Source organism: Babylonia areolata, chromosome 13 (assembly GCF_041734735.1).
Source record: "Babylonia areolata isolate BAREFJ2019XMU chromosome 13, ASM4173473v1, whole genome shotgun sequence".
Taxonomy (NCBI): Eukaryota; Metazoa; Mollusca; class Gastropoda; order Neogastropoda; family Buccinidae; genus Babylonia; species Babylonia areolata.
Window position 1 is genome coordinate 25902971 of NC_134888.1, and position 24910 is coordinate 25927880.

The 24910-nt window shown below is 41.7% G+C and overlaps 1 protein-coding gene across 1 annotated transcript in view; it reads right to left on the minus strand.

The window, feature by feature from the left end:
• LOC143289176 (conserved oligomeric Golgi complex subunit 3-like) overlaps positions 1–24910 on the minus strand; it is a 53349-nt gene that overhangs the window by 7360 nt on the left and 21079 nt on the right. Inside the window, exons 13-18 of the mRNA XM_076598101.1 lie at positions 24408–24575; positions 24340–24370; positions 23218–23333; positions 21395–21484; positions 19684–19804; positions 9067–9111 (exon numbers count right to left, since the gene is read on the minus strand). Of these exons, the coding sequence (XP_076454216.1) occupies positions 9067–9111; positions 19684–19804; positions 21395–21484; positions 23218–23333; positions 24340–24370; positions 24408–24575 (571 nt within the window). The remainder of the gene's footprint in view (positions 1–9066; positions 9112–19683; positions 19805–21394; positions 21485–23217; positions 23334–24339; positions 24371–24407; positions 24576–24910) is intronic.

A 24910-nucleotide genomic window follows, 5' to 3' on the forward strand; every position in this document is an offset into this window, starting at 1 on the left:
AGATCCCCAGCACTGACCACCTCCTATTTTCCCAGATGCTGGCTACCATGAGAAGATGGGGAAAAGACGGAGACGGGGTAGTGTAGTGCTGGGTGCCTGGGGAAATCAAAGTGCATACAAACAGCAGAGATTGAGTGGTGGCCTGGTGGCAACACATCCACCTGGGAAGTGAGAGAATCTGAGTGCACGGGATCGAATCCTGCACTCACCAGTATACCCCCCCCCCCCCCAACAGCCCTCCCCCCTCCTCACCCTCCCTCCACAAGACCTAAATGGTGGTCTGGATGACAGTTAATTGGATGAGACAACAAGCCAAGGTCCCCTGTGCAGCAAGCACTTAGTACATGTAAAAGAACCCATGGCAACAAAAGGATTGTCTCTGGTAACATTCTATAGAAAAATTCTATCTATCTATCTGTTTGATTTACTAAGAAAAAGAAGGGGAAGGGTGAAGCACTATGAGAGACAGATATCCCTGATAACAAGCCTATTGATAATCATGTCCACCTTCCCTCTACCTCTTTCACTTTTTGTGTCTCTCACATGTATGCATGAGCACACACACATACACATGCACACGTGCACACACACACTGCAACCCACAACACATCCACCCTAAACACACTGTGACACACACACACACACACACAAATTCACACTATCACCCCACACACACTGTGACACACACACACACACACACACACACACAATTCGCACCATCACCCCACAAACACTGTGACACACACACACACAATTCACACCATCACCCCCCACACACTGTGACACACACACACACAATTCACACCATCATCCCACACATGCTGTGACACACACACTGTGACATACACACACACACAATTCACACCATCACTCCACACACACAATTCACACCATCACTCCACACACACTGTGACACACACACACACACACACACAATTCACACCATCATCCCACACACGCTGTGACACACACACTGTGACACACACACACACACACACACACACACACAATTCACACCATCATCCCACACACGCTGTGACACACACACACACAATTCACACCATCACCCCACACATGCTGTGACACACACACACACACACAATTCACACCATGTACCATCACTCCACACACACTGTGACACACACACACATACACACACAATTCACACCATCATCCCACACATGCTGTCACACACACACACACACAATTCACACCATCACCCCCCACACACACACACACACACACACAAATTCATACCATCATCCCACACACACTGTGATACTACATACAGCTTGCGTATAAAAAAAATCCCCACAAACACATAACACATAAAAGAACAACAACAAATAAATGACACCAACAACCAACCAACCAAAAAAACCCAACAAAAAACCCCCACCAAATTCACCATATACCAACTAATGCAGTCCACAGCAACTATAATATCATTAAAGATTTCCAGCTTGCAGTGATATAAATGATGTGTGATCCTGACAGTAAGATACAGCCTCTTACTCTACACTACGAAGACCTCATTTCCATGCCCCCCACCCCCACCCCACCCCACCACCCCTCTCCTCAAATATTCTGCTTCCTATCTTGCTGATGTTGATGTATCAGTGCACCAAGTGCATGCTGTACAAAGGACCTTGGTTTATCGTCTCATCCGCATGACTAGCATCCAGACCACCACTCAAGGTCTAGTGGAGGGGGGAAAAGTACTGGCAACTGTGGGAATTCAAACCAGTGTGCTAAGATTCTCCCGCTTCCTAGGCAGATGTGTTACTATTAGGCCAACACTCCAAGTAGTCACAGTCAACCCTCCATTTCAAATTCGTCTTTTTTTTTATGTGACCATGACTGGAAAACCACAGAAGCCATCTTCAAAAGCCGAATCATTGAAGCGTCAGCTAAACTCTCAATCTGAGCGCCCTGGGTTCAAACCCAGTATCGGAAGCATAACAGGTGAAGAGTGGAAATTTTCAACAGACATGCAGACCTGCTTAGTGCTCAAACCCCTTTCACTTGTACACACACGCAGATCATCAAGTGCACGGGTTTAAAAATCACCAGAATCCATGCCAGCATTTGGGGGTTGATATAAACAGAAACATACCCAGCACCCTGCCCCATGAAAACAGATTACAAAGTAGCAGGGTAAAAACAGCAATGCTTGAAACAACCCACACATATTCATGAGCTAACGAGGGAGTTGCTACCCATGAACACAGAAGTACCCGGTAGTAGGAAGTTTGTGAGTCTGTTCCACTTTGGTCTGTGCTGTGCAGTACAAGGCAGAGATGATGGCTCTTATATCCAATGCAAAGTCTTCACATTCCTGACAACGTGCTGGACTGTGCTCAATCCCTTGTGCAAAGAATTTGTTATGTTTTTTTTTTTTTACCTGAGTCATTCAACATGTCCAAAGTCACTGCTTGATTATGAAGAAGATATTCTAAATAATAGAAAAATGAGAAAAAAAGCATGAATATTTTATACCTTATCTGCAAAAAAATATGCAACATATGTCAGCAATGGCAAATGAAAATATGCATGTATAATTATATTACTTACCTTACACACACACACACACACAAAGTGACAGACAAATATAAAATGAATAGTAAAACAAAGACAAGAAAAGGAAATAAGTTGGGCTTTTTCAAACAATATATATATTAAAATCTTATCTACAAGCAGTGCCTTGATCAGATTTCCAACACACCTGACAGGCACACTAGATCCTCACACACAACACCTGTTGACCTCCAACATTTCTTACAACCAGAAAAGCCACCCTCACCGCAAACAGATCAACATGCACGCATGACAACTAAAACCAATTGACCCTATCACTACTCCACCCATATCCACGCATGTAACGACACCTAAAACTAGCTGATCCTACTACTATCCCACCCATATTCATACATACAGTGGACACCCTCACTGTTAACATATCAACACGCACACGCAACAACTAAACCAGCTGATACTATCTCTCCTCATACCCATGCAAGTAACAACACGTAAAATCAAGTGACCCTATCACTACCCCACTCATACCCATGCATGTAACGACACGACACTTAAAACCAAGTGACCCTATCACGACCCCACTCATACCCATGCATGTAATGACACGTAAAACCAAGTGATCCTATCACTACCCCACTCATACCCATGCATGTAACGACACGTAAAACCAAGTGACCCTATCACTACCCCACTCATACCCATGATTGAAACGACACGTGAAACCAAGTGATCCTATCACTACCCCACTCATACCCATGCATGTAACAACACATAAAACCAAGTGATCCTATCACTACCCCACTCATATCCATTCATGTAACAACACCTAAAACCAACTAACCTTGTCACTACCCCACCCATACCCATTCATGTGGCAACACCCCAAACCAAGAGACCTTGTCACTACCCCACCCATACCCATGCATGTAACAACACCTAAAACCAACTAACCTTGTCACTACCCCACCCATACCCATTCATGTGGCAACACCCCAAACCAAGAGACCTTGTCACTACCCCACCCATACCCATTCATGTGACAACACCTAAAACCAACTAACCTTGTCACTACCCCACCCATACCCATTCATGTGGCAACACCCCAAACCAAGTGACCTTGTCACTACGCCACCCATACCCATTCATGTGACAACACCCCAAACCAAGTGACCTTGTCACTACGCCACCCATACCCACGCATGCAGCAGACACCAGGAGTGGTCAGGGGGAGGTCAGGGAATGGATCAGGGCAGTCACAATGGTTCACAACACGTGTACGACACAAAGAACCAAGCATGCATTTCTCTGTTTCTAGTAAGCAGTCATTAAAGTTTTAAGTTTCAGTTTCTCAACAAGGCGTCACTGCATTTGGACAAACACATTGGCCAGATAGATACCTGACCAGCAGCATAACCCAACATGCTAGTCATGCCTTCAATGCATGCATGTATATTTCTGTACCTATCAGAGTGGACTCCTGCAGAACTGTGCCAAAGGACAACACTTACATTGCCATGGGCTGTATATTTCTGTACCTATCAGAGTGGACTTCTGCAGAACTGTGCCAAAGGACAACACTTACTTTGCCATGGGCTGTATATTTCTGTACCTATCAGAGTGGACTTCTGCAGAACTGTGCCAAAGGACAACACTTACTTTGCCATGGGCTGTATACTTCTGCACCTATCAGAGTGGACTCCTGCAGAACTGTGCCAAAGGACAACACTTATGTTGCCATGGACTCAGTTTCAGTGCACCAAAAGTGTGCTGCACATTTGACCTCTGTTTATCGTTCCATCCAAATGACTTGATGCTTAGTTTGATTTTCCAGTAAAACTTGGGAGGAAGGGTGAGACTGGTATTCCAGTTCAGATCCTCACAGCCATTGTATTGGCAGATGGACATCTCAACCATTCTGCCACCTTCCTCAGTCAGTAAAGAAACGCCACAGTTTTCAGACTGTGAGTCCTCTCCACTGGCACCCTGGCCACCAGAACAATGGTATCAATGAAAGTAAACATTCAGAAAGCAAAGTCCTACCAGGCATCAGATCATGCAGAGATTGATTAGTCAACTTAATCTGTCATTGGTTTCAGTATGACAGTGTGCGAGCATTCATGTGCATGCGTGCATGCGTGTGTGTGTGTGTGCGTGTGTGTGTTTATGTGTGCGTACATGCACATGTGCAGCATATAAATGTACATGTGCGTATGCATGTATCTGGCGCACTGTACACTTGTTTTGTTATTAGTGTTATTATCATATCATTATCATTGATACCATTACCATCATTATCATTATTATTATTATTGTGCACAAGTATGTGCACATGCTGGTATGATGTGTGTTCATGTGCATGCATAGCGCATGCATTTATGTGCACAAGCATGTGAGTGTGTTTTCAATTCTACTGCTTTATCAGCCACACACACACACACACACACACACGCACACACACACATCTTGCAGGTGTTGGGGATTCCTGCAGTACCAACCACAAGTGACATGCTCCAGTTGTCATGCTGCAACATGATACAGGGTTCACACAGGCACATCAAACAACCAACACTGAAAACTGATCTTGTAAAGTTTTCCTGAATGGATTCGGCAGTAGATGCACCAGTCCATGATACGCTTCAAGTCTGACCAAGGTTTTGATGCAAAACATTCCCTTGTTTTCCTGCCCTCTTTTAATCAGCACACACACACACACACATCATTTGGCAGATGATGGCCATCAGAGTGAATTCTTCTTTCCAAAAGCAATGGACCCATGCCCACTGCATGAGAAATAAAATATGGTATGACCATCAGAGTGAATTCCTCTTTCCAAAAGCAATGGACCTATGCCCGCTGCATGAGAAATAAAATATGGCATGCCAACAGCACTGAAAAGGTGAGTTTCACTTGACGCCTAAAAAACCCCAAAAAAAACAAAAACAAAAAACACACACATCAGATCAACCTTTTTACCATTGTGAACTTTCTGTACACCTCAGATAATTCTGAACCAAGTGTGTGGGTTAACATCCAGGTCACATGACATTCAACATAATTCAATAGTTAGGCATATACAAGTATCAGAGAAAAAGTATGTCCATAATACTGCTCATAAAAACTAAAGTACAGTGTCAGAAAAAAGAAAGATGTGCTCCAAAATACCATTCTTACATGTTAGTATATATATATATCACACTAATAAAGCATAAGAAAAAAAATGTAGCTATGTTCCCCCCCCCCCCCCCCCCCAATTTAAACAATTTATAAGACGATCAATGGATAGAAGACAGAACCACAAAGAAAAAACAAACAAACATAAAAACAAGAAAAGAAAGAGGTAGCAAGGATGGAAAAAAACATGACAGACAACACACAGCCTAATGACACACTGGACAGTGTGCTGCAACGTGACAGCTGTGTCACAGAAGCCATCAACACTCAAAAGGGCACGTGTCAAGCCACATGGCAAATGACAGCAAAAAGAGGAATTCCTTCAAAAGGTTTCATATACCCCTATGGCACTTCTGTGCAATAACTGAGGTTGTTACTGAAAAAGGCCAACCATACAGCCCCTTAGGATGCAAGTTGCTTCGAGGAACTTGTCTGGAGGAAATGCTCTAGGGGTAGGTCTAGAAGAGGGGTGGAGGGGCAGAAGTTACGCAGAAGGTGGGCTGCAGAAGCTGCATGCCTCCCACACCAACAGCACCCCCTGGTCCCAAGCCTTGTGAGCCAGGCTGCAGGCCATGGGTATTGCTGATGTATCTGGACGTTTGCTTAAGTACGAGTTGCGAGAGATGGTGAGGAATGGGGCCTGAGTGTGGGGTGGCTAAAGGGGAGAGGGAGGGCACAGGGCCATCAGAGGAAGGGGAGGAGAAGTTTTTGAGAGAAAGAACTGATTTGTGGTTTCATGTAACATTTCTTATGTTTTAAGTGTGCTAAAAATTTTTATAGAAATTTTATTAATGTAAACTGTTATCTTAATGTTGTGCAGTCTAATGTATCTTATTGCCAACAAACCAATTTTCATTTTATTTCTATGAGGACATTAAACTGATTTGACTGACTGACAGACTGACTGACTGACTGAGGGGTGTGGGCAATGAGGGGCTCTATGAATCAACTTCCTGAAGGGGGTGTGGACAATGAGGGGCTCTATGAATCAACTTCCTGAAGGAGGTGTGGACAATGCGGGGCTTTATGGATCAATTTCCTGAAGGAGGTGTGGACAATGAGGGGCTTTATGAATCAACTTCCTGAAGGAGGTGTGGACAATGAGGGGCTTTATGGATCAACTTCCTGAAGGAGGTGTGGACAATGAGGGACTCTATGAATCAACTTCCTGAAGGAGGTGTGGACAATGAGGGGCTCTATGAATCAACTTCCTGAAGGAGGTGTGGACAATGAGGGGCTTTATGGATCAACTTCCTGAAGGAGGTGTGGACAATGAGGGGCTCTATGGATCAACTTCCTGAAGGAGGTGTGGACAATGAGGGGCTCTATGAATCAACTTCCTGAAGGAGGTGTGGACAATGAGGGGCTCTATGGATCAACTTCCTGAAGGAGGTGTGGACAATGAGGGGCTCTATGAATCAACTTCCTGAAGGAGGAGTTCAGCCAAAGAGCGGACAATGAGGGGCTCTATGAATCAACTTCCTGATGGAGGAGTTCAGCCAAAGAGCGGACAATGAGGGGCTCTATGAATCAACTTCCTGATGGAGGAGTTCAGCCAAAGAGCGGACAATGAGGGGCTCTATGAATCAACTTCCTGAAGGAGGAGTTCAGCCAAAGAGCGGACAATGAGGGGCTTTATGAATCAACTTCCTGATGGAGGAGTTCAGCCAAAGAGTGGACAATGAGGGGCTCTATGAATCAACTTCTTGAAGGAGGAGTTCAGCTGAGGGGTTCTATGAATCAACTTCCTGAAGGAGGAATTCAACCAAAGAGTGGACAATTGCCTCCCAGAAAGACAGCCACAACTCTCCCAATACAGATAAGGAATAATATATATATATATATATATATATTTTATACATACATGTATTACATCTGACTTATCATGAAAACCCTGACAACCAAAACCAGTATACCTATTTCAGTATACACTTTTTCTGTCTTATATGTGATCCACATTTTTACCTCTGTGCAGCATTGCATAGGAGAAAAAAAAAGAGGAGGGAAAGAAATGTAGGGTATATATATATATATGAGACTGGCAGCCTTTAATGATATTCCCATTTTGGAACACATTTTTCTGTCTGCAATACAAAAGAGTTCTACAGGGGAAGAAATGTAGGGTTTATATATGAGACCAACAGCCTTCATTGATATTCCCATTTGGGAACACAATTTTCTGTCTGCAATACAAGAGTTCTACAGGGGAAGAAATGTAGGGTATATATATATATATATGAGACCAACAACCTTTATTGATATTCCCATTTTGGAACACATTTTTCTGTCTGCAATACAAAAGAGTTCTACAGGGGAAGAAATGTGGATACTGCCATCATAATTATCATCATGTGATGAGCTGAACATTGCCACTGTCACACAAACAGCGAGGCAGTGTGACCAGTCCCTGCATCAGGAGTCCACAGGGAATCATCCATGTTAATGATTCAACGTACTGAGGACACCACCTACTGGGCCCGCTACTGATGACAATGGCAGCTAAGTTGTGATGCCGGAGTGTTTGAGCATCCCCCCCAACCAGAATGAGACCACCACCACATCCCCCACGACAGTCCCCCATGAATGTACTGACACTGAAGACCTTGACAGGACTCACCCACAGCATCAAAGTGCTGGATAATCAAAACCGAGGTCACCATGAGAGCAGGGCATAAAGACCACAGAATTTGGGACACTTTAAAACTTTTTTCATTGATTATGATAAAGGAGCAGACGGAAGAGGACAGCGATGCTGCTATGGAGGGCCATTTTAGATTTGTCCATTTCAGATCCGAGACTATGTGATCAGGCTCTACTCTACCCTCCTTTTCATAATGGTATCCCGGCGTTAACCAGGCCCAAGAGATAAGGACACCTGCAGTGTTGGTCAGGGATATTACAAGTTCGTCTTGTCTCCCTTTTGTTCAGAGGTCAGTTTTTCTTCCAATTCAAGCAGCGCACTTTCACAGCAACCTGCTCACTCACTCACACTCAAGCGGGCTGAACAGACTGACAGATGGAAGATGATGGCTGGCTTGAATGACTGCAAAAGACTCTGCAAATAGATTAGTTTCTTTCTTTCTTTTTTTTTTTTTCTTTCTTATAACGGTGTCACTTCGTCAGCTAATGTGCTATGAGGCACGGTGACCGAGAAATGCCGCTGTCCTGCGAAAGCAACCTGCTGAAGCAAAATAAACATAAAGCTCTTCACTACCACCGTAGCAGACTACCAGACAGGTTCCATACATGCGGCAGTACAACATAAGACAGTCCCCAGCCAGCAGAAGGTCCCCTCTCACAGCCCACAAAACAGGAAATACACACACAGAGAAGGCAGCAAGAAGAAAGCAGTCTTACCAATGATGGAGTTGAAACCCAGAGCACCATGGGATTTGGCCATTTCTGCAGAACAAGGCCCAATAAGCACACAACTGAAAAGGAAGGGTGAGCCTAGCCCCCTCTCTGGTTCCTTACAACTTTTGCCAAAAGACAAGAGTCTTGTTGGGGATCACACACACATACACACACACACACACACACACACACACACACACAATGTATACACACTCTCTCTCTCTCTCTCACACATACACAAACAACAACAAACAAACACAAACAAAAAAGAACACACTTTTCTCCAGTCCCCCTAGACTGAAGTGGACTTTGGCCATGCTCACCTCAGCATGTGAAGAGTGTAACTGTATATGCTGCCATACCATTATATGTGAGTTCAAGTGCATGTGAATTTATGATGTGTGCAGCCATGATTCCATGTGTGAAATGCATTCGCCTTTTTTTTTTTTTTTTAATGAATGGGTTAGGGGGGTTGGGGCAAGGGGAAGGAAGATACCCTTTTTTAAGTGATATTATGTGGATCAGTTTAAAAATGCCTTTAAACCAAGACGGTTGAAAGGGCGAGGAAGGAGTGAGAGGGGGAGAGAGGGAGGGGTGAGAGAAGAAAGACAGACAGAGATGGACGGAGAGAAGAGAAGGAGCGATGATGCATGCGCCTGCATATAAAATGTATTAAAATGTGTTAGAAATATTACACAGAAGCAAGCACAATCCTCACTCATGTCTGAACCACTGGCCATAACGACGTGGGTTTTATGGTCTACCCAGCAAAATGATTTTGTAATCTAAAGTTTGCGGCTTCTTAAAACCAGTAAAAAAGAAAAAAAAAATATACAAAGATTTCTAAAAGCAAACAATGTTTTAGAAAACATTCTTTCCTTGACTTGAAGGCAGTTCACAAAACATCTCCATGATTATGCTTTCAGGTTTCACTCCAGTCCTGTTCCTGCTCACTTTCAGTATTGTTAAAGAGACAGAGTCCTTGCTGCTGCTCCCTTACTGTGCTCTGGGAAAACAGCTATGACTTAGCAGGTAAAGAGTGGAGATGATCTCCCAGGTCAACATATGTGCAGATCTACTAGTGCCTGAACCCCCATGCACAAACACGTTAAAGATCCTGTAATCCAAGTCGGCATTCTGTGGGTTATGGAAACAAGAACATACTGAGTATGCACATCCCCGAAAACGGAGTATGGTTGCCTACATGGCGGGGTAAATTGACAAAATAGTCATTCATGTGAAGTGTTACATGTCTGCCTGAGCGTATATGTGTGCATGCCTGAAATCTGACTGAATGACACAGGAAATGAATGATGAGTGCCGCGCAGTGGCAGCCATCAGTCAGTTCTACACAGGTAAGCCTGTTGTGCAAATGGCCCCAAGTTTGGAAAGCGCTTAGAGCTTGGTCTCCGACCAAGGATAGGTGCTATATAAGCGTAAGTATCCATATCAAATCAAATATCAAAACTTAGCTGTCCACTACAGATTTACCCCTTCCTCCTCCCCTAGGAACTACCCCCAGAATGCTGCTGGACAAACTGGTCAGCAGATGTTGACCACTTTCCTTTCATGGAGGTGCAGACCAACATGTCTGTCAGTGTAAATATTGTGGCTATGGCCCACTTCTCCAGACTTGGCTTCTTATCTGCATGTATTGGTTGTGTCTCAAGCAGTGTTCTGTCTAAAATGAACTCTGAGTGTCGACTGTCAAATGTGCACATATGCCAGCACACACACACACACACACACACACACACACACAGACACACACACACACACACACACACACACACAGAGAAGAATGTGGAGAACTGTGCAATATGTTAGACAAGGACAGACACAACAGACACAGTGGTTATGGTTAGTTCAAGCATCAGACTTTCATCCCCAGTATCCCTGGTTCGATCTTCATATAGTTACCTGGTTAGTAAAGGGCAGACATGTGCAGACCTGTTTGTCCCTTAACCAGTTCAGTGCCAGAGAATTTTGCAAAAAAAGTGCTCTCCCCTTGACAGGGAATTTTGAGGATTCAGGGGTAATAAATCCCCAAAAAATTCTAGCTCAAAAGCTATGGGTGATAGAGAAAGAAAGTAAACGTTTTTGTGAAGAAAAATCAGTTTAGATTCTGATTCTGGGCTCCCTTACTCAATTAGGCTGATTGTAGATAACTGTTCAGGCATGTAAAGTCAAGATAATGATTTTTGTGCAACAAAAAAGTCTACTTCCACCTCCACATAATAAGATCCATAAAGAAAACAAAGAAACAAAATACAGCAAGCAATAGCATGCCTATTGTCAGATTATACCTGAGGAAGAAATTAAAACAGGCCTTAAGTTTACAAAAACAAATCACAGCTCGTGCAGACATGTAAGTAAATCACTGTCCCAACAATGACAAAGGTGGGTAAGTCAACGTAAAAGGTCAATAAAGGTCTCAGAAACTGAGCTGGCAAGCTTTTTGACAGCTAAGAGCATTTGGGAGTGAGAGGGTGAAGTTCTTTGATGACATTCACTCCTTTCAAGTTGCACGTGGGCCGATTAAGGTGTCTGCTGTGCATCCGGCTTGCCACCTCTTCAAACAAGTCAACCAGCTGATTCAGCAGGAAAAAAAGCGTGAAAAACAAAAAGCACGTGTTTCATGACCAGTGCGGGTTCCACCCTGCATTTCGTGAAAATTGTGGAACATTGGCGGTTGCTGATCCTACAGTCTGCATTGAAATGTGAGCACACTCATTCCTAAAAGCCGCGCCCCCTTAATGAACTCTGGTTGACATTCGACCTATCGTCTTACATCACTCCTCTCCCTCTCTTCCCCTCCTTCCAACGCTTGCTGCTTGTATTCTGTTAGTCATAACTACTTGTTCAAAAAAAGCTGTCTGATTGGACAGATGGACTGAATTACCATAAAATGGGGCTGTCAGTTTCGTCACTGTCATTGTCAATCACCTTCATTTTTATACCAATCATCAGACAAGAGAGATCCTTCTCCATCGCGAAATCGGTCCACAACTACAAGCAGAGCTTTCAGAATTGTGTAAATCTGCTGACTTGAGACAATTTGCTTTACTGGACACAGTTTTCAACGCACTGTTCTGCACATGATGCAACCTCCTTTTCCACGCGCGTATCACGTGGTCAGTTAGCAAATTATTATCCAGTAGAAAGGGGTCTTCTACTTGATGAATATTCATTTAAATAGTATTTTTATAATCCAGACACATCAAACTAACTGTTCAGAGTCTGTTTATGTGAATTGAACCAAACTCCAATGAAGGAAAAATCAGAACATACACAGGACGTCAGTGGACGTCTTATAGGCACTATGGCAATACTTTTTGTAGGATGTCAGCTGACGTCTTATAGGCACTCTACTGATTAATCCCTCCATGCCTATACACATGCCACAAACACACAAAAAATAACAAACAACAAATAAAACACACACACACACACACACACACACAGAGAAAAACAAATACAAAAACTAAAGGTCCACTAATTCATGTCAGTGTTTGGTGGGTTATGGAAACACGAACACACCCTCCATACATACTCCAGAAAATGAAGTATGGCTGTCTATATGGTGAAGTAAAAAAAAAAAAAAAAAAAAAAGGTGATACACAGTAAAGTGAAAATGGGAGTTGCTGCCCATTATGGCAGAAGGAGATGCAGGCAAGGAGCAACAGTGCTCCAAGATCAGGGACATCGCAGTGCCGTCATCTAGCCACCTCTGGTCCCTGTTACCTTTTATTTTCTATTCTATTATTTTCATTCTATTCTAGTTCAATTCATTTTGTTCTAATTTATTCCATTTATTTTATTTTTTTATTTTTTTATTTTTTTTTTGTATGTGAATCCTCCAACCTCCCGTTTTTTCCCACATCCTTTAAAAAAAATCATGGGTCCACCACCCTTCTATTTTTTTCTCCTTTTTTTCCCCTCTCAACATTCCTCTATCAAAGCAATGTACAACAAAAAATGACATGACTGTAATTAAATACACAAAATCTGCACAAAAAAGAAGTAAATATCTATGTGGACATTTCTTTTTTATCGCTTTATGCGTGTTTACACCATTTCATATATATCTTTTATGAATCATCTGTAGAAGACCTAACCCTCGCTAACACCATTTTATATATATCTTTTATGAATCATCTGTAGAGGACCTAACCCTTGCTGACACCATTTTATATATATCTTTTATAAATCATCTTTACAGGACCTAACCATCGCTGACACCGTTATATATATATATTTTGTAAATCATCTTTAGAGGACCTAACTCTCAATGACATCATTTTATATATATCTTTTATAAATCATCTATAGAGGACCTAACCCTCTCTGACACCATTATATATATATATATATATCTTTTATAAATCATCTATAGAGGACCTAACCCTCTCTAACACCATTATATATATATCTTTTATAAATCATCTATAGAGGACCTAACCCTCGCTAACATCATTTTATATATATCTTTTACGAATCATCTGTAGAGGACCTAACCCTCGCTGACACCATTGCCAGAACTAAGAGAGGGGACCAAGCAGCCAATATGTTTGACTTCTTATCCATAAATCTTATTTATGATATACTTCAAGAAATATGCGTTGTCCAGAAAATGTACATTAAAACTAGAGTGGACAAATGAACTGTAATGCTTTATTTATCAGTGAGGGCTTATGAAAATGTCTGGATTTATCGAGGCCTGTTGTACATATATGTACACATGTTTGGGTGTTGTGCAGCCCATCATATGACAAGGTCAGCATTCCGTTATTTGTCAAGCCATACACTCCATCCATACACTCCAACAAACATTCTGATTGCTGACATGTACAAGCACATGATCATAAGTGCAAAGTGAGAATAAATTCAATGTATATTTCTTTTTTTAAAAAGGGAATTTTTTTTTTTTTTTAAAGACAGACATACAGATAAATGTGTTCTTTATATATCGTTTGTTCAACTTCCCCCCCCACGTCCCACCCTACACCAACCCTCACCATCCCTCCTGTGTCCCTCCTCCCCGTCTCCATCCCTACCACCACCTGAACAGTAGCTGGGTTCTTGCTATATGCAGTTCAAGAGAGAGAGAGTGCCAAAGAAGCCAGCAAGAAATACTCCATGACAAACCACACATCACTTTGGGGTCACCGGCTTCACCCTTCTAACACAAAAAAATCATAAGAGCAATGCATGGGTGATGTTTATGAAGTGCACTGCGAGTGGAATACACTGTGCTGTGGTGCTGTAGAAAATAATAATACACAAAATACACAAGACAAATCTGCACTGAGCTGGCCTCAAACAACAAATACTCCCCAGTGGATGCCCTGCTAGTGCATTGCAAGTGCCCTGCAAGTGCAAACTGACCGCAAGCATCCAGCGTGTGATTATCAAGTGATCTGGGAAAGCAGCCACACTGAACAGCATATATAACCATAAGTAAAAATCAACAACAAAACAGCAAACAAACAAAAATCACATACGATAAACAAGTTGCATATACACAAGAAAACAAAACACAAGACAAATTAAAAGGATGTCACAAAGAAGAATTTGATGAGGATGATGATGGTTTAAAGAGAACAAAGAAAGTTTGCATGGTGTGTTACTCTACCCGCATTTCTGTCTTCATAAATAAACACTGTCCAGCAGCTTGTGCTGGACAAACACTGAGCACCTTATTCACAGTATGAAAAAAAAAATGAAAGAAAAGGAGCATAAAAAGCAGTATATATTTGTTTTCTTGTTCAATATTTGCTTGCATACAATACTTTACCATTTACATGTGTAGCCGAGTACCTGAGTGGTATATAAGGGAACGGTACAAAAGAACTAAATGAATGATTGACTGAAATAAAGGATAGCAAAGAATCCCTGCGCACAGGCCAGGAACATACAGAGGCCAGTCACAAAGGGGTTTTTCTATTGTTTTATTTATAATAGTTATAAGAAGATATAAGAGATGAGAAGAAGAGGAAAACAGTGCCAGCGATATGGCAATGGCACCAGCCATTGTGGGAACACACACACACACACAACACACACTGCTTGCGACACAGCAAAAGAGAGAGAGAGAGCGGCTCTGGTCAGATGACTGGCCAGGTGAAAAGTGACCAGATGATCACCCACTCCGTCAATTTATGCAAGTTTAGCAAACTGCACTGATGCTAGTGTGGCCCGTGAAGCGAATCATCCCCAATCAGGCTAAATCTGATTATTGTGTTTGTTTCAGGGTGTTCAATGATAGATTTCTAAATGATTCCTGAACTGATTTATGTCGGATAAGTCGCAAAAGAAAGAGCTCAACACCTACTTTCTAATGAGTATAAAATGAAGCGTTGATTATTTAAGATGAATTTATAATCTTAATTTAAGTCACCTGAAAAGGGTCAGTTTTAGCGAGCTCATCACTGAAAATTACAAACTGCATTAAATCAGTTTAACATAGGCAAACATAAATGGAATAGATTTAAAGATGGAATTGCAACGATTCTGCCAGTATATAATACTTGCAGTTTACTGATCCAACAAAAGACATATTTAATAAGTTATTGTCGTCAGAAACATAGATGTCAGCTCACCCAATCGCGTACAGCGATACTAGTAGATGGAGTGGTTGTGTGGCAAGGACAAAATGATGTAAGCTCAGCGTCAGTTGAAATCTTTACACTGATGAACGATTAAACTAAAATCAAGCATGCTTCTAACTGATTTAAGTGTGTGTGTAAGCACAACAAATATTACAGTGACGATACAGAGACTTGATTTAATAGATGTTTAGAGAATAGGTTTAGAATGGGCTTTGCATCAAACCAGGAATGGCGTCACACATTCTGTGTGAGCCGTTGAAGACAGGCAAGTTAGTTGCGAAAAAGGGCGTCTGCTATAGCACGGCTTTCAGCTTGTGTGAAGCATTATTTTGAAGCCTGAGCTGAGCGCTTGGCTACACATGGAACAAAACAGATTGGAATTTTATTGTTCTTACACAGACCTCCAGATCAAAGCATACAGACTCTAAAAAATACACCATCCTCATCACAATTATTCCAGGTATTACAGCAAGCAGATCAACTATAACTACCTGTCTGAACGACAGCTAAACAAAATCAATAGCATCACAACATATAGTCAGTCAACCATCAGACTGAGCTTTTGCATACAGTTGGACTGTCAGTATACTGCATGAAACATCCTAATGCACAACAAACCAATGGGGATTAAAGATCATTCCAAAAGGATTCAGCATTATCATAATCAGCAGATGCACATGCATATACATATGACCCATACTCAAAGCATCTATGTAAACACAGAACAGTAAGCATTTAACATTTTCAATTGATGAACCCTTTCACTTTCAGCAATGCAATTTGTAACTGGTGTCATGTGAAGCTGACCTCACTGACACAGTCGCTTTTTGTATTGCCCTTCTTCACCTGATGCCCAGAGAAACAAGTATTTCTTCCCTTGAAACTTGAATCATTACAGCCTTCACACACCACTATTTTCAGAGCAAATTGAAAAAAACACACAAAAAAAACAGTTTAAAGCAACTCATTACGATCATCACCAAACTTATCATATAAATGCGCTTCATGTAAGCACTTTAGTTGTTATCGTGAACATAATCATGACTTTATTTGCCTGACAATCACTTTGTTGCTGATAGTGAACATAATCATGACTTTATTTGCCTGACAATCACTTTGCTGCTGATGGTGAACAGGAAAGAATACAGTAATAATAATAATAATAATGACATTTATGTATCACTGAATCTTATGCAGAGACAAATCAAAGCGCTTTCGCACCAGTCAATCACATGCATGCATAACTCTAAAACTGGAGAAACTGAAGAAAAGGAAGAGGCAGGGAAGGGAGGCTATTTTGGGAAGAGGTGGGTTTTAAGGCTAGACCTGAAAGAGCTGAGTGCAGAGACCTGACGAAGTGAAAGAGGAAGTTCATTCCAATTGTCAGGTCCAGAGACAGAGAAAAAATGGCGGCCAACAGTCGAGTGTTTGAATCTGGGTATGCGTAAACATAGCGGATCCGAAGCCGATTGTAGAGAGCGAGATGGAGTGTAGAGGTGAAGGCAGCCACAGAGATAGGAAGGGGCAGATTTGTGAATACATTTTTAACATAGAGTGCTGATCTTGTACTTTATTCTGTGTGAGACAGGGAGACAGTGGAGATGTTGTAAAAGAGGAGTGATATGGTCAGATCTCTTCTTTCTGAGGACGAGTCAGGCAGCAGAGTTTTGTATGCACTGAAGGGACTGAATGGATGAAGCAGGCAAACCAGACAATAGAGAGTTACAGTAGTCAAGGCAAGAGAGAATGAGAGAAACAACAAGTCTAGATGTTGCGTCAGTAGACAGATATTTCCGGGCGGAACTGATGCGCCGCAATTGACAGTAGCAGGATTGACATGTCTGACTGATAAATTTTTGCATGGACAGTGTGTTGTCAAGGACAACACTGAGGTTCCTGACAGAACTGGAAAGAGGGATGGATGTACTGCCAAGTTTGATTGTGTCAGTTGTGATGGAAGACAGTTTTTGTTTAGATCCTATTATCACTGCTTCAGTTTTGTCCGCGTTCAATTGTAACTTATTTAGAATCATCCAGTTTTGTATGTCCAGGAAGCAGTTGGGTGTTTCTTGCAAAAGCAACCACAATTTTTTAGGGGTACGACTCTTCTGGAGTTGAGTGTCATCAACATAAGAATGATGACTGACATTATGGCAGCTGATAATTTCAGCAAGATGAGCAGTGTACAGTGTGAAGAGCACTGGGCCTTAAACAGATCCCTGTGGGACTCCATGTTCGATTTTAACGGGTTCAGACTGGAAATTATCAACAATTAGTTGACAGACTGGAATCGATCGGTGAGATAAGATTTGAACCAGTTAAGAACAGTGCCGTTGATACTAAATGTAAAACGAAGACGGAAAAGAAGGATTGAATGGTCTATCCTGTCAAAGGCAGCTGACAATTTGAGAAGAGTGTGAAGGGAAATCTGTCTTGAGTCAGACGCTAGCAGTAGATTATTCAGGATGTGAAGGAGAGTGGTTTCAGGTGCTGTGGTCAGCACGATAGGCAGACTGAAATGGGTGGATGAAATTGTTGAAACAAAAGTGGTTGTTGAGCTGCTTCAGGACAGCTTTTTCAAGGAGTTTGGACAGGAATGGAAGGTTAGAAACTGGTCAATAATTTTTCAAAATGTTTAAGTCAAGGTTGGGTTTCTTCAGAAGAGGCTGGATGATTGCTGTTTTGAAAGTGGATGGAAATGTTCCATTGAGAATGGATGAGTTCACAATATTGGTGATTGTGGTGAGAAGCTGTGAGACACACTGGGAAAAGATAGAGGCTGGTATAGGATCAAGCTCACAGGATTTTATTGTCATTTCTTTCAGGATTTCATGGACTTCTGTTTCAGTCAATGGTTTAAAGGAATGGAGAGGAGTGCCGTTGAATTGAGGATCAGGATGAGCAGGTTGGAAAGGCATCTGGTCTAAGATGGTACAAATATTTTGGACTTTAGTAGTAGTAGAAGTAGTAGTTGTAGTAGTAGTAGTAGTAGTAGTAGTAGTAGTAGTAGCAGTAGTGGTGGTAGTAGTAGGTTAGGGACAAAACAAGCACTGAAGCTTATAAGCAGTCCCTTCTTTGTTTCATAACATATTTTGTTAGAGACGTTGGTCAAGGTTCGACGCTTCATTTACATTTTTCTTATTCGTCAAACTCTCTAAAAATAGTAAGAATTTTGTAGAATTGTCCAGTTGATTCTTGAATGAATATATTGGCTCAGTGTTCAGCATGAAAGAGTACAATGGACGCTGAACTTTTAGTAAAGAATAGTGTTGCAAGGGTCAGAAAAGGAAATGAATCACGGCTTCCAACAGGGTGAAACGTGTTCACCATATTTGCTTCTTTGCCTGCTCACCTGGCAAATAATGCACAAAAACTATCATTAAAACAGTGTAGTTGTATTGACGGTCACTGTGCCACTGTGTCTAACATATTCGGTTTATAACAATGAATGAGAAACACTTCCTATTGCCCTCTGTGCAACTGTTAGCGCATCTCTGAAAAAGAGAAAGAAAAAAGAATAGGGGTAGAATACAAGAATGTGAATTTGCCATTCATTGATTGAATTAGAAACAGAACAAAGGAGTGTTTTTGTATGTCCCAGCCAACAACTGTTTCTGTGTGTCCCAGTCAATGACGCAAGAAAATCGGTTCACAGCTGCACACCATCAGTGCTACGATAGTCTTGAGCTGTACATATAGTGCAGGCTGACAAACAGAAAAGTGGTGTAAAGGTTAACACATGAAAAAACACACCCCCTTGTTTTCTTCTTTCTTCCCTTCTCTTCCCCCCCCCCCCAACCCCCACTCCCGGCTTCCTCCAATAACATGCACAAAAAGGAACACACATGCAAAAACATCTTGTCCACCACCATGATTACAACAGTAGCCAGCCTTGTAGTAACTACCCGTTCCTTCGGCTTCCTGTGCAAATGCAAGCAAAAACACAAACTCACACACACACACACACACACACAAACACTTGTAAGCAAACCCCTGTCAGCATTATTACCTTTGATTTTGCTGAAGTCCAGGTGCGTCTCTCGGATGGAGAAGTCTGCCTGGAAGGGGGCGATCTGTTCTCGCAGGATCAACAGGTGTTTGATGATGAACAGCTGACCGTCCAGAGCAGTCTGCACAGTAGTTTCACTTTCAGTTTCTCAGGAGTCAAATCAAATTATGGTGCCTATAGCCTCGCTGACCACTAAGGCCATCTCAAGGCTATCACCACAATGTTTGCACACCATCATATATGAGATCTCGCTGAACCAAACGTGCTGGAAGTAGAACAGTTCTATCTTAAGCAGTCTACACTGATCAGCATTTGATAGCATTACAATCATAATACGGATCTATCAAACTTTCAAACACACTGTTTTCAGCATGCCATTTGTAACAATATCATTGAAGACAATTTTCGGCCTAATATACATGATCATCACTCAGGATAAATCCAACTCTTTCAGACAGGCTGGTCATTGTCATAATTTGTGAAAACAAAAAACTCTGGACTGCTTCTCTCCAAATAATGGCAGAATTTGACAGCTGTTTGTGTACTTGAAAGACATTAATACATGCATGTGTAGAGTGACTTGAGAGTTGATTGACACTGGCCTAAAATTCAGATTTGTTGATTTTTAATGGCTGTTTGGAGACATTATGCAGTAAGTAAAGAGGTCTTTGCACAAATCTTTCTAAGAGTTAATGTCCTCCTTCATCTCCTTTTAATAAAATGTTACCACAGATTATTGATTAAATGCATGATTCTGACACTGACAAGACTTTACAGGCAAGATGGCTACCTTTGACTAGAACAGTTTGTGTCCATTCTAGTTAAATCAGTACCCTTTTAAAAATATTTGTAAGCAGTAAGCACATCAGTTGTATGGATATGTTATTGTGTGTGTTCTGTCAAGAGTATTTTTTTTCTTTTCCTGTAACTGCAGACAAGAAACAGCATGTCATGCCATCTTTAAACCTAAACCAAATATACCAGCAATGAACAGGAATAACCCAATTACATCTTGTAATCTGGAGGCTAAATGAAATAAACCATTCATGATCCAAAAATACAGTTAATCTGGTAGACTAATAACTTGTCCCTGGTATGATCAAAAAGTTTTTTTTTCTATGTTTAATTAAAATTTCATGTTTACAGAGAGAGTATTTCCAGAAGAAATGAATTTGTTAAAGTTCACCACATACGCATGCAAATACACACACAAAGACAACCAAAACACAAAGCATTAGCACAGACTCGTGTTGCTGAAACATTTATCGAGATTCATGACTTTCTCCCATGAGCAGTGTTTTCATAATGGTGATGACTAAATAAGTTATATCAATATCTACCAACCTGACCAGTTTGGTTTCTTTATCACTTGCCATTATTGTGAAATACCTATGTTGAACTTCCACAGACACACACACACATACCTACAAACACACACACACAGACAGGAAGACAGACAGACGGATACACATACAACAGAAACAGGGTTTCACAGAGGGGCTCACTCTGTGTATACATGTGAGTCAATGATCAAAAGCAAGACAAAAGCCCTGGCACAAAACGTCTAATATTCATTTTAGCCAGGATTAAGCTACACACATATTGATAAGAACCGGCTCCCCTTTACACCCGGCTGTTCAGAATATCTCAGGCCACAAAAGAAGAAAAGAAAAAGAAGAAGAAGAAAAAAAAAAGAAGACCAGAACCTCACCTTTCTCTTTGTGATTCCATCTCTGGCATTCTTCAGGGATTCCACACATGCTTGTAGTGCTTCTTGGGACAGACCCTGGAATGTGGTTTTCTGAAAGACAAAACAATCAGCATAAGGCAGAGATCAATGCAAATAAAAGAAATCAGTGCAACAGAGGGACACAGTTGGATTGCCATCAAAGCAGACAGTGTGTGGTAGCCACTGATGACTGATGACTTGCGCGATGACTTTGTTTATAGTGAGGAGGAGTTGCGCACCGTCGACCTCACTCTCTTGTCCGAGACCATCTGTATCCAGTGGCAAGACGAGGTCAAGACGACTGGAGATGGAAACGGATGCAGTGGATGACCAGTGGTAGCCACTAAATGGACTGTGTACACCTTTTTGTGTTACCAAAATGATGTCTCACCCTGGTTTCACCGGACTTTGGTTTTCTATAGATCTAGCCATATCCTTTCACTGAACATTTTTATTGATTTAGTTTTACTCCTTCATTTCAGTTGGATACCAAGGAATAATGAAAACCAAAACTTTAAAAATGGAGAAAGACTGTGCAGCTTTCCAGTTTCTGAGAATATCTGTATCTGTATTTCTTTTTATCACAACAGATTTCTCTGTGTGAGATTCGGGCTGCTCTCCCCAGTGAGAGCGCGTCGCTATACTACAGCGCCACCCATTTTTTTGTATTCTTTCCTGCATGCAATTTTATTTGTTTTTCCTATCGAAGTGGATTTTTCTACAGAATTTTGCCAGGAACAACCCTTTTGTTGCCGTGTGTTCTTTTACATGCGCCAAGTGCATGCTGCACACGGGACCTCGGTTTATCGTCTCATCTGAATGACCAATATGGCACTGTTTGATATTACATATCTTATACTGGAAATGCTCGTTTTGAAGAAGCTGCACAAAATCATTCAGCTCACACTCCGTCAGAACATTCATGCTCCTGGAAATGAGAAGACATATGTAAGACCTCATCTTCAACTGCCTACAAAACATACCAGCAAACCAGCTGTGGCCGTACAGTGCTTGCTTATGTCTGTCCAGAGAAAGAGTGTAGTTATGGTTGTACAATGCCTGCTTACATCTATACAGCTTAGAAAGGGTGCACCATATCTATAGAGCTTGGAAAGGGTGCACCATACCTATAGAGCTTGGAAAGAGTACAGTTTAGTTGTACAGTGCTTGTTTACATCCATAAAGCTTAAAAAAGGGTGCAGTTATGGTTATACAGTGCTTGTTTACATCCATACAGCTTTAAAAAGGGTGCAGTTATGGTTGTACAGTGCTTGTTTACATCCATACAGCTTAAAAAAGGGTGCAGTTATGGTTGTACAGTGCTTGTTTACATCTGAACAGCGATTTTTACAGCTTGGAAAGGGTGTAGTTATGGCTGCACAATGCTCATTTACATCTATGCAGCGACAGAGCTTGAAAAGGGTGTAGTTATGGTTGTACAATGCTCATTTACATCTATACAGTGACATAGCTTGGAAAGGGTGTAGTTATGGTTGCACAATGCTCATTTACATCTATGCAGCGACAGAGCTTGGAAAGGGTGTAGTTATGATTGCACAATACCCACTTACATCTATACAGTGACATAGCTTGGAAAGGTGTACTTATGGCTGCACAATGCTCATTTACATCTATCCAGTGACAGAGCTTGGAAAGGGTGTTGTTATGGTTGTACAATGCTCATTTACATCTATGCAGCAATAGAGCTTGGAAAGGGTGTAGTTATGGTTGCACAATGCTCACTTACGTCTATACAGTGACATAGCTTGGAAAGGTGTACTTATGGCTGCACAATGCTCACTTACATCTATGCAGCGATAGAGCTTGGAGAGGGTGACGAGGGTGCGACGCACGGTAGGGAACCACATGCCGTGCAGGTCGGCTGGTGACATGGGCATGTTGCTGACCGGTCCCTCCACACCTGCACACACGCCAGACAGCACTCACTGTCTGCACTGCATGCTTAACAAACACCTGTCATAATATTCATGTCCTGTTTAACAAACACCTGCCATAATATCCACCTCCTGCTCAACAAACACCTGTCATAATATCCATGTCCTGTTTAACAAACACCTGTCATAATATCCATATCCTGTTTAACAAACACCTGTCATAATATCCATGTCCTGTTTAACAAACACCTGTCATAATATTCATGTCCTGTTCAATAAACACCTGTCATAATATCCATGTCCTGCTTAACAAACAACTGTCATAATATTCATGTCCTGTTTAACAAACACCTGCCATAATATCCACCTCCTGCTCAACAAACACCTGTCATAATATCCATGTCCTGTTTAACAAACACCTGTCATAATATCCATGTCCTGTTTAACAAACACCTGTCATAATATCCATGTCCTGTTTAACAAACACCTGTCATAATATCCATGTCTTGTTTAACAAACACCTGTCATAATATCCATGTCCTGCTTAATGAACACCTGTCATAATGTCCATCTCCTGCTTAACAAGCACCTGTCATAATATCCACCTCCTGCTTAACAAGCACCTGTCATAATACCCACCTCCTGCTTAAAAAACACCTGTCAATCCACCTCCTGCTTAACAAGCTCTAAGCGTTTTACAGAGTCATTTGCACAACAGGCTTTCTACCTGGGTAGAGTTGACTGACAGCTGCCTTTGGGCGATCATCAGATACACTTTTCTGGTAAAATATGGTAGACAAGAGAACACAAACACATCCACACACACATATTTACAAGCACACAAGGAAAAGATTCCAAAACAACAGTCAGAGACACCCACTTCCGTGCAGAGGCACTTCAGTCAAATGTGTTTCGGGAAAAGATGGTAGACCAGAACCCCCCCCCTCCCCCTCCCCCCCTCACTCCCCCGGGCCCCCTCCAACCACACACGCACAAGGAAAAGATACCAAAGCAACAGTCCGAGACACTCACTTCTGTCTAGAGGCACTTCAGTCAGCTGTGTCTCAACACTCGTGCCCAGCCGCCCCAGGGCCCACAACTCCATTGTCCCCCTCTGCGTTGGTCGCTGCCGACTGGGAAACATCAGCACCAGTGGTGCCATCTGAAGTCAGCTGAGCGACCTCTGCACTGGTGCTGGAGGCGTTGGAGGGGGTGCGTGAATGGGTCAGCCTGGGTGGCTTCCCTTTCTTCAGGCTCTCTGCAATGCTCTGCAAAAATGTGCGCATGAATGCAAACCCCCCTAAAAAACAACAACACACACACACAGAATAAATAACTTATAAATAAATACATAAATAGCAAAAGAAAAAAAATAAACAAACAAATAAACAAATAGATAAATAAATAGATAAATAGATAAAGCAAGAAAGAAAGAAAGAAAGAAATGAAATAAAATAAATCATGTCCCAGAGCAATTATCTTCTGAATCAATACTGGACACATTTCAACAAAACAGGCACTATCATATCCACAAATATGGACAAATATCATTTCCTAAATTCTATAAAATAAAATAAACATACAAACAGAAATAAAATAAACA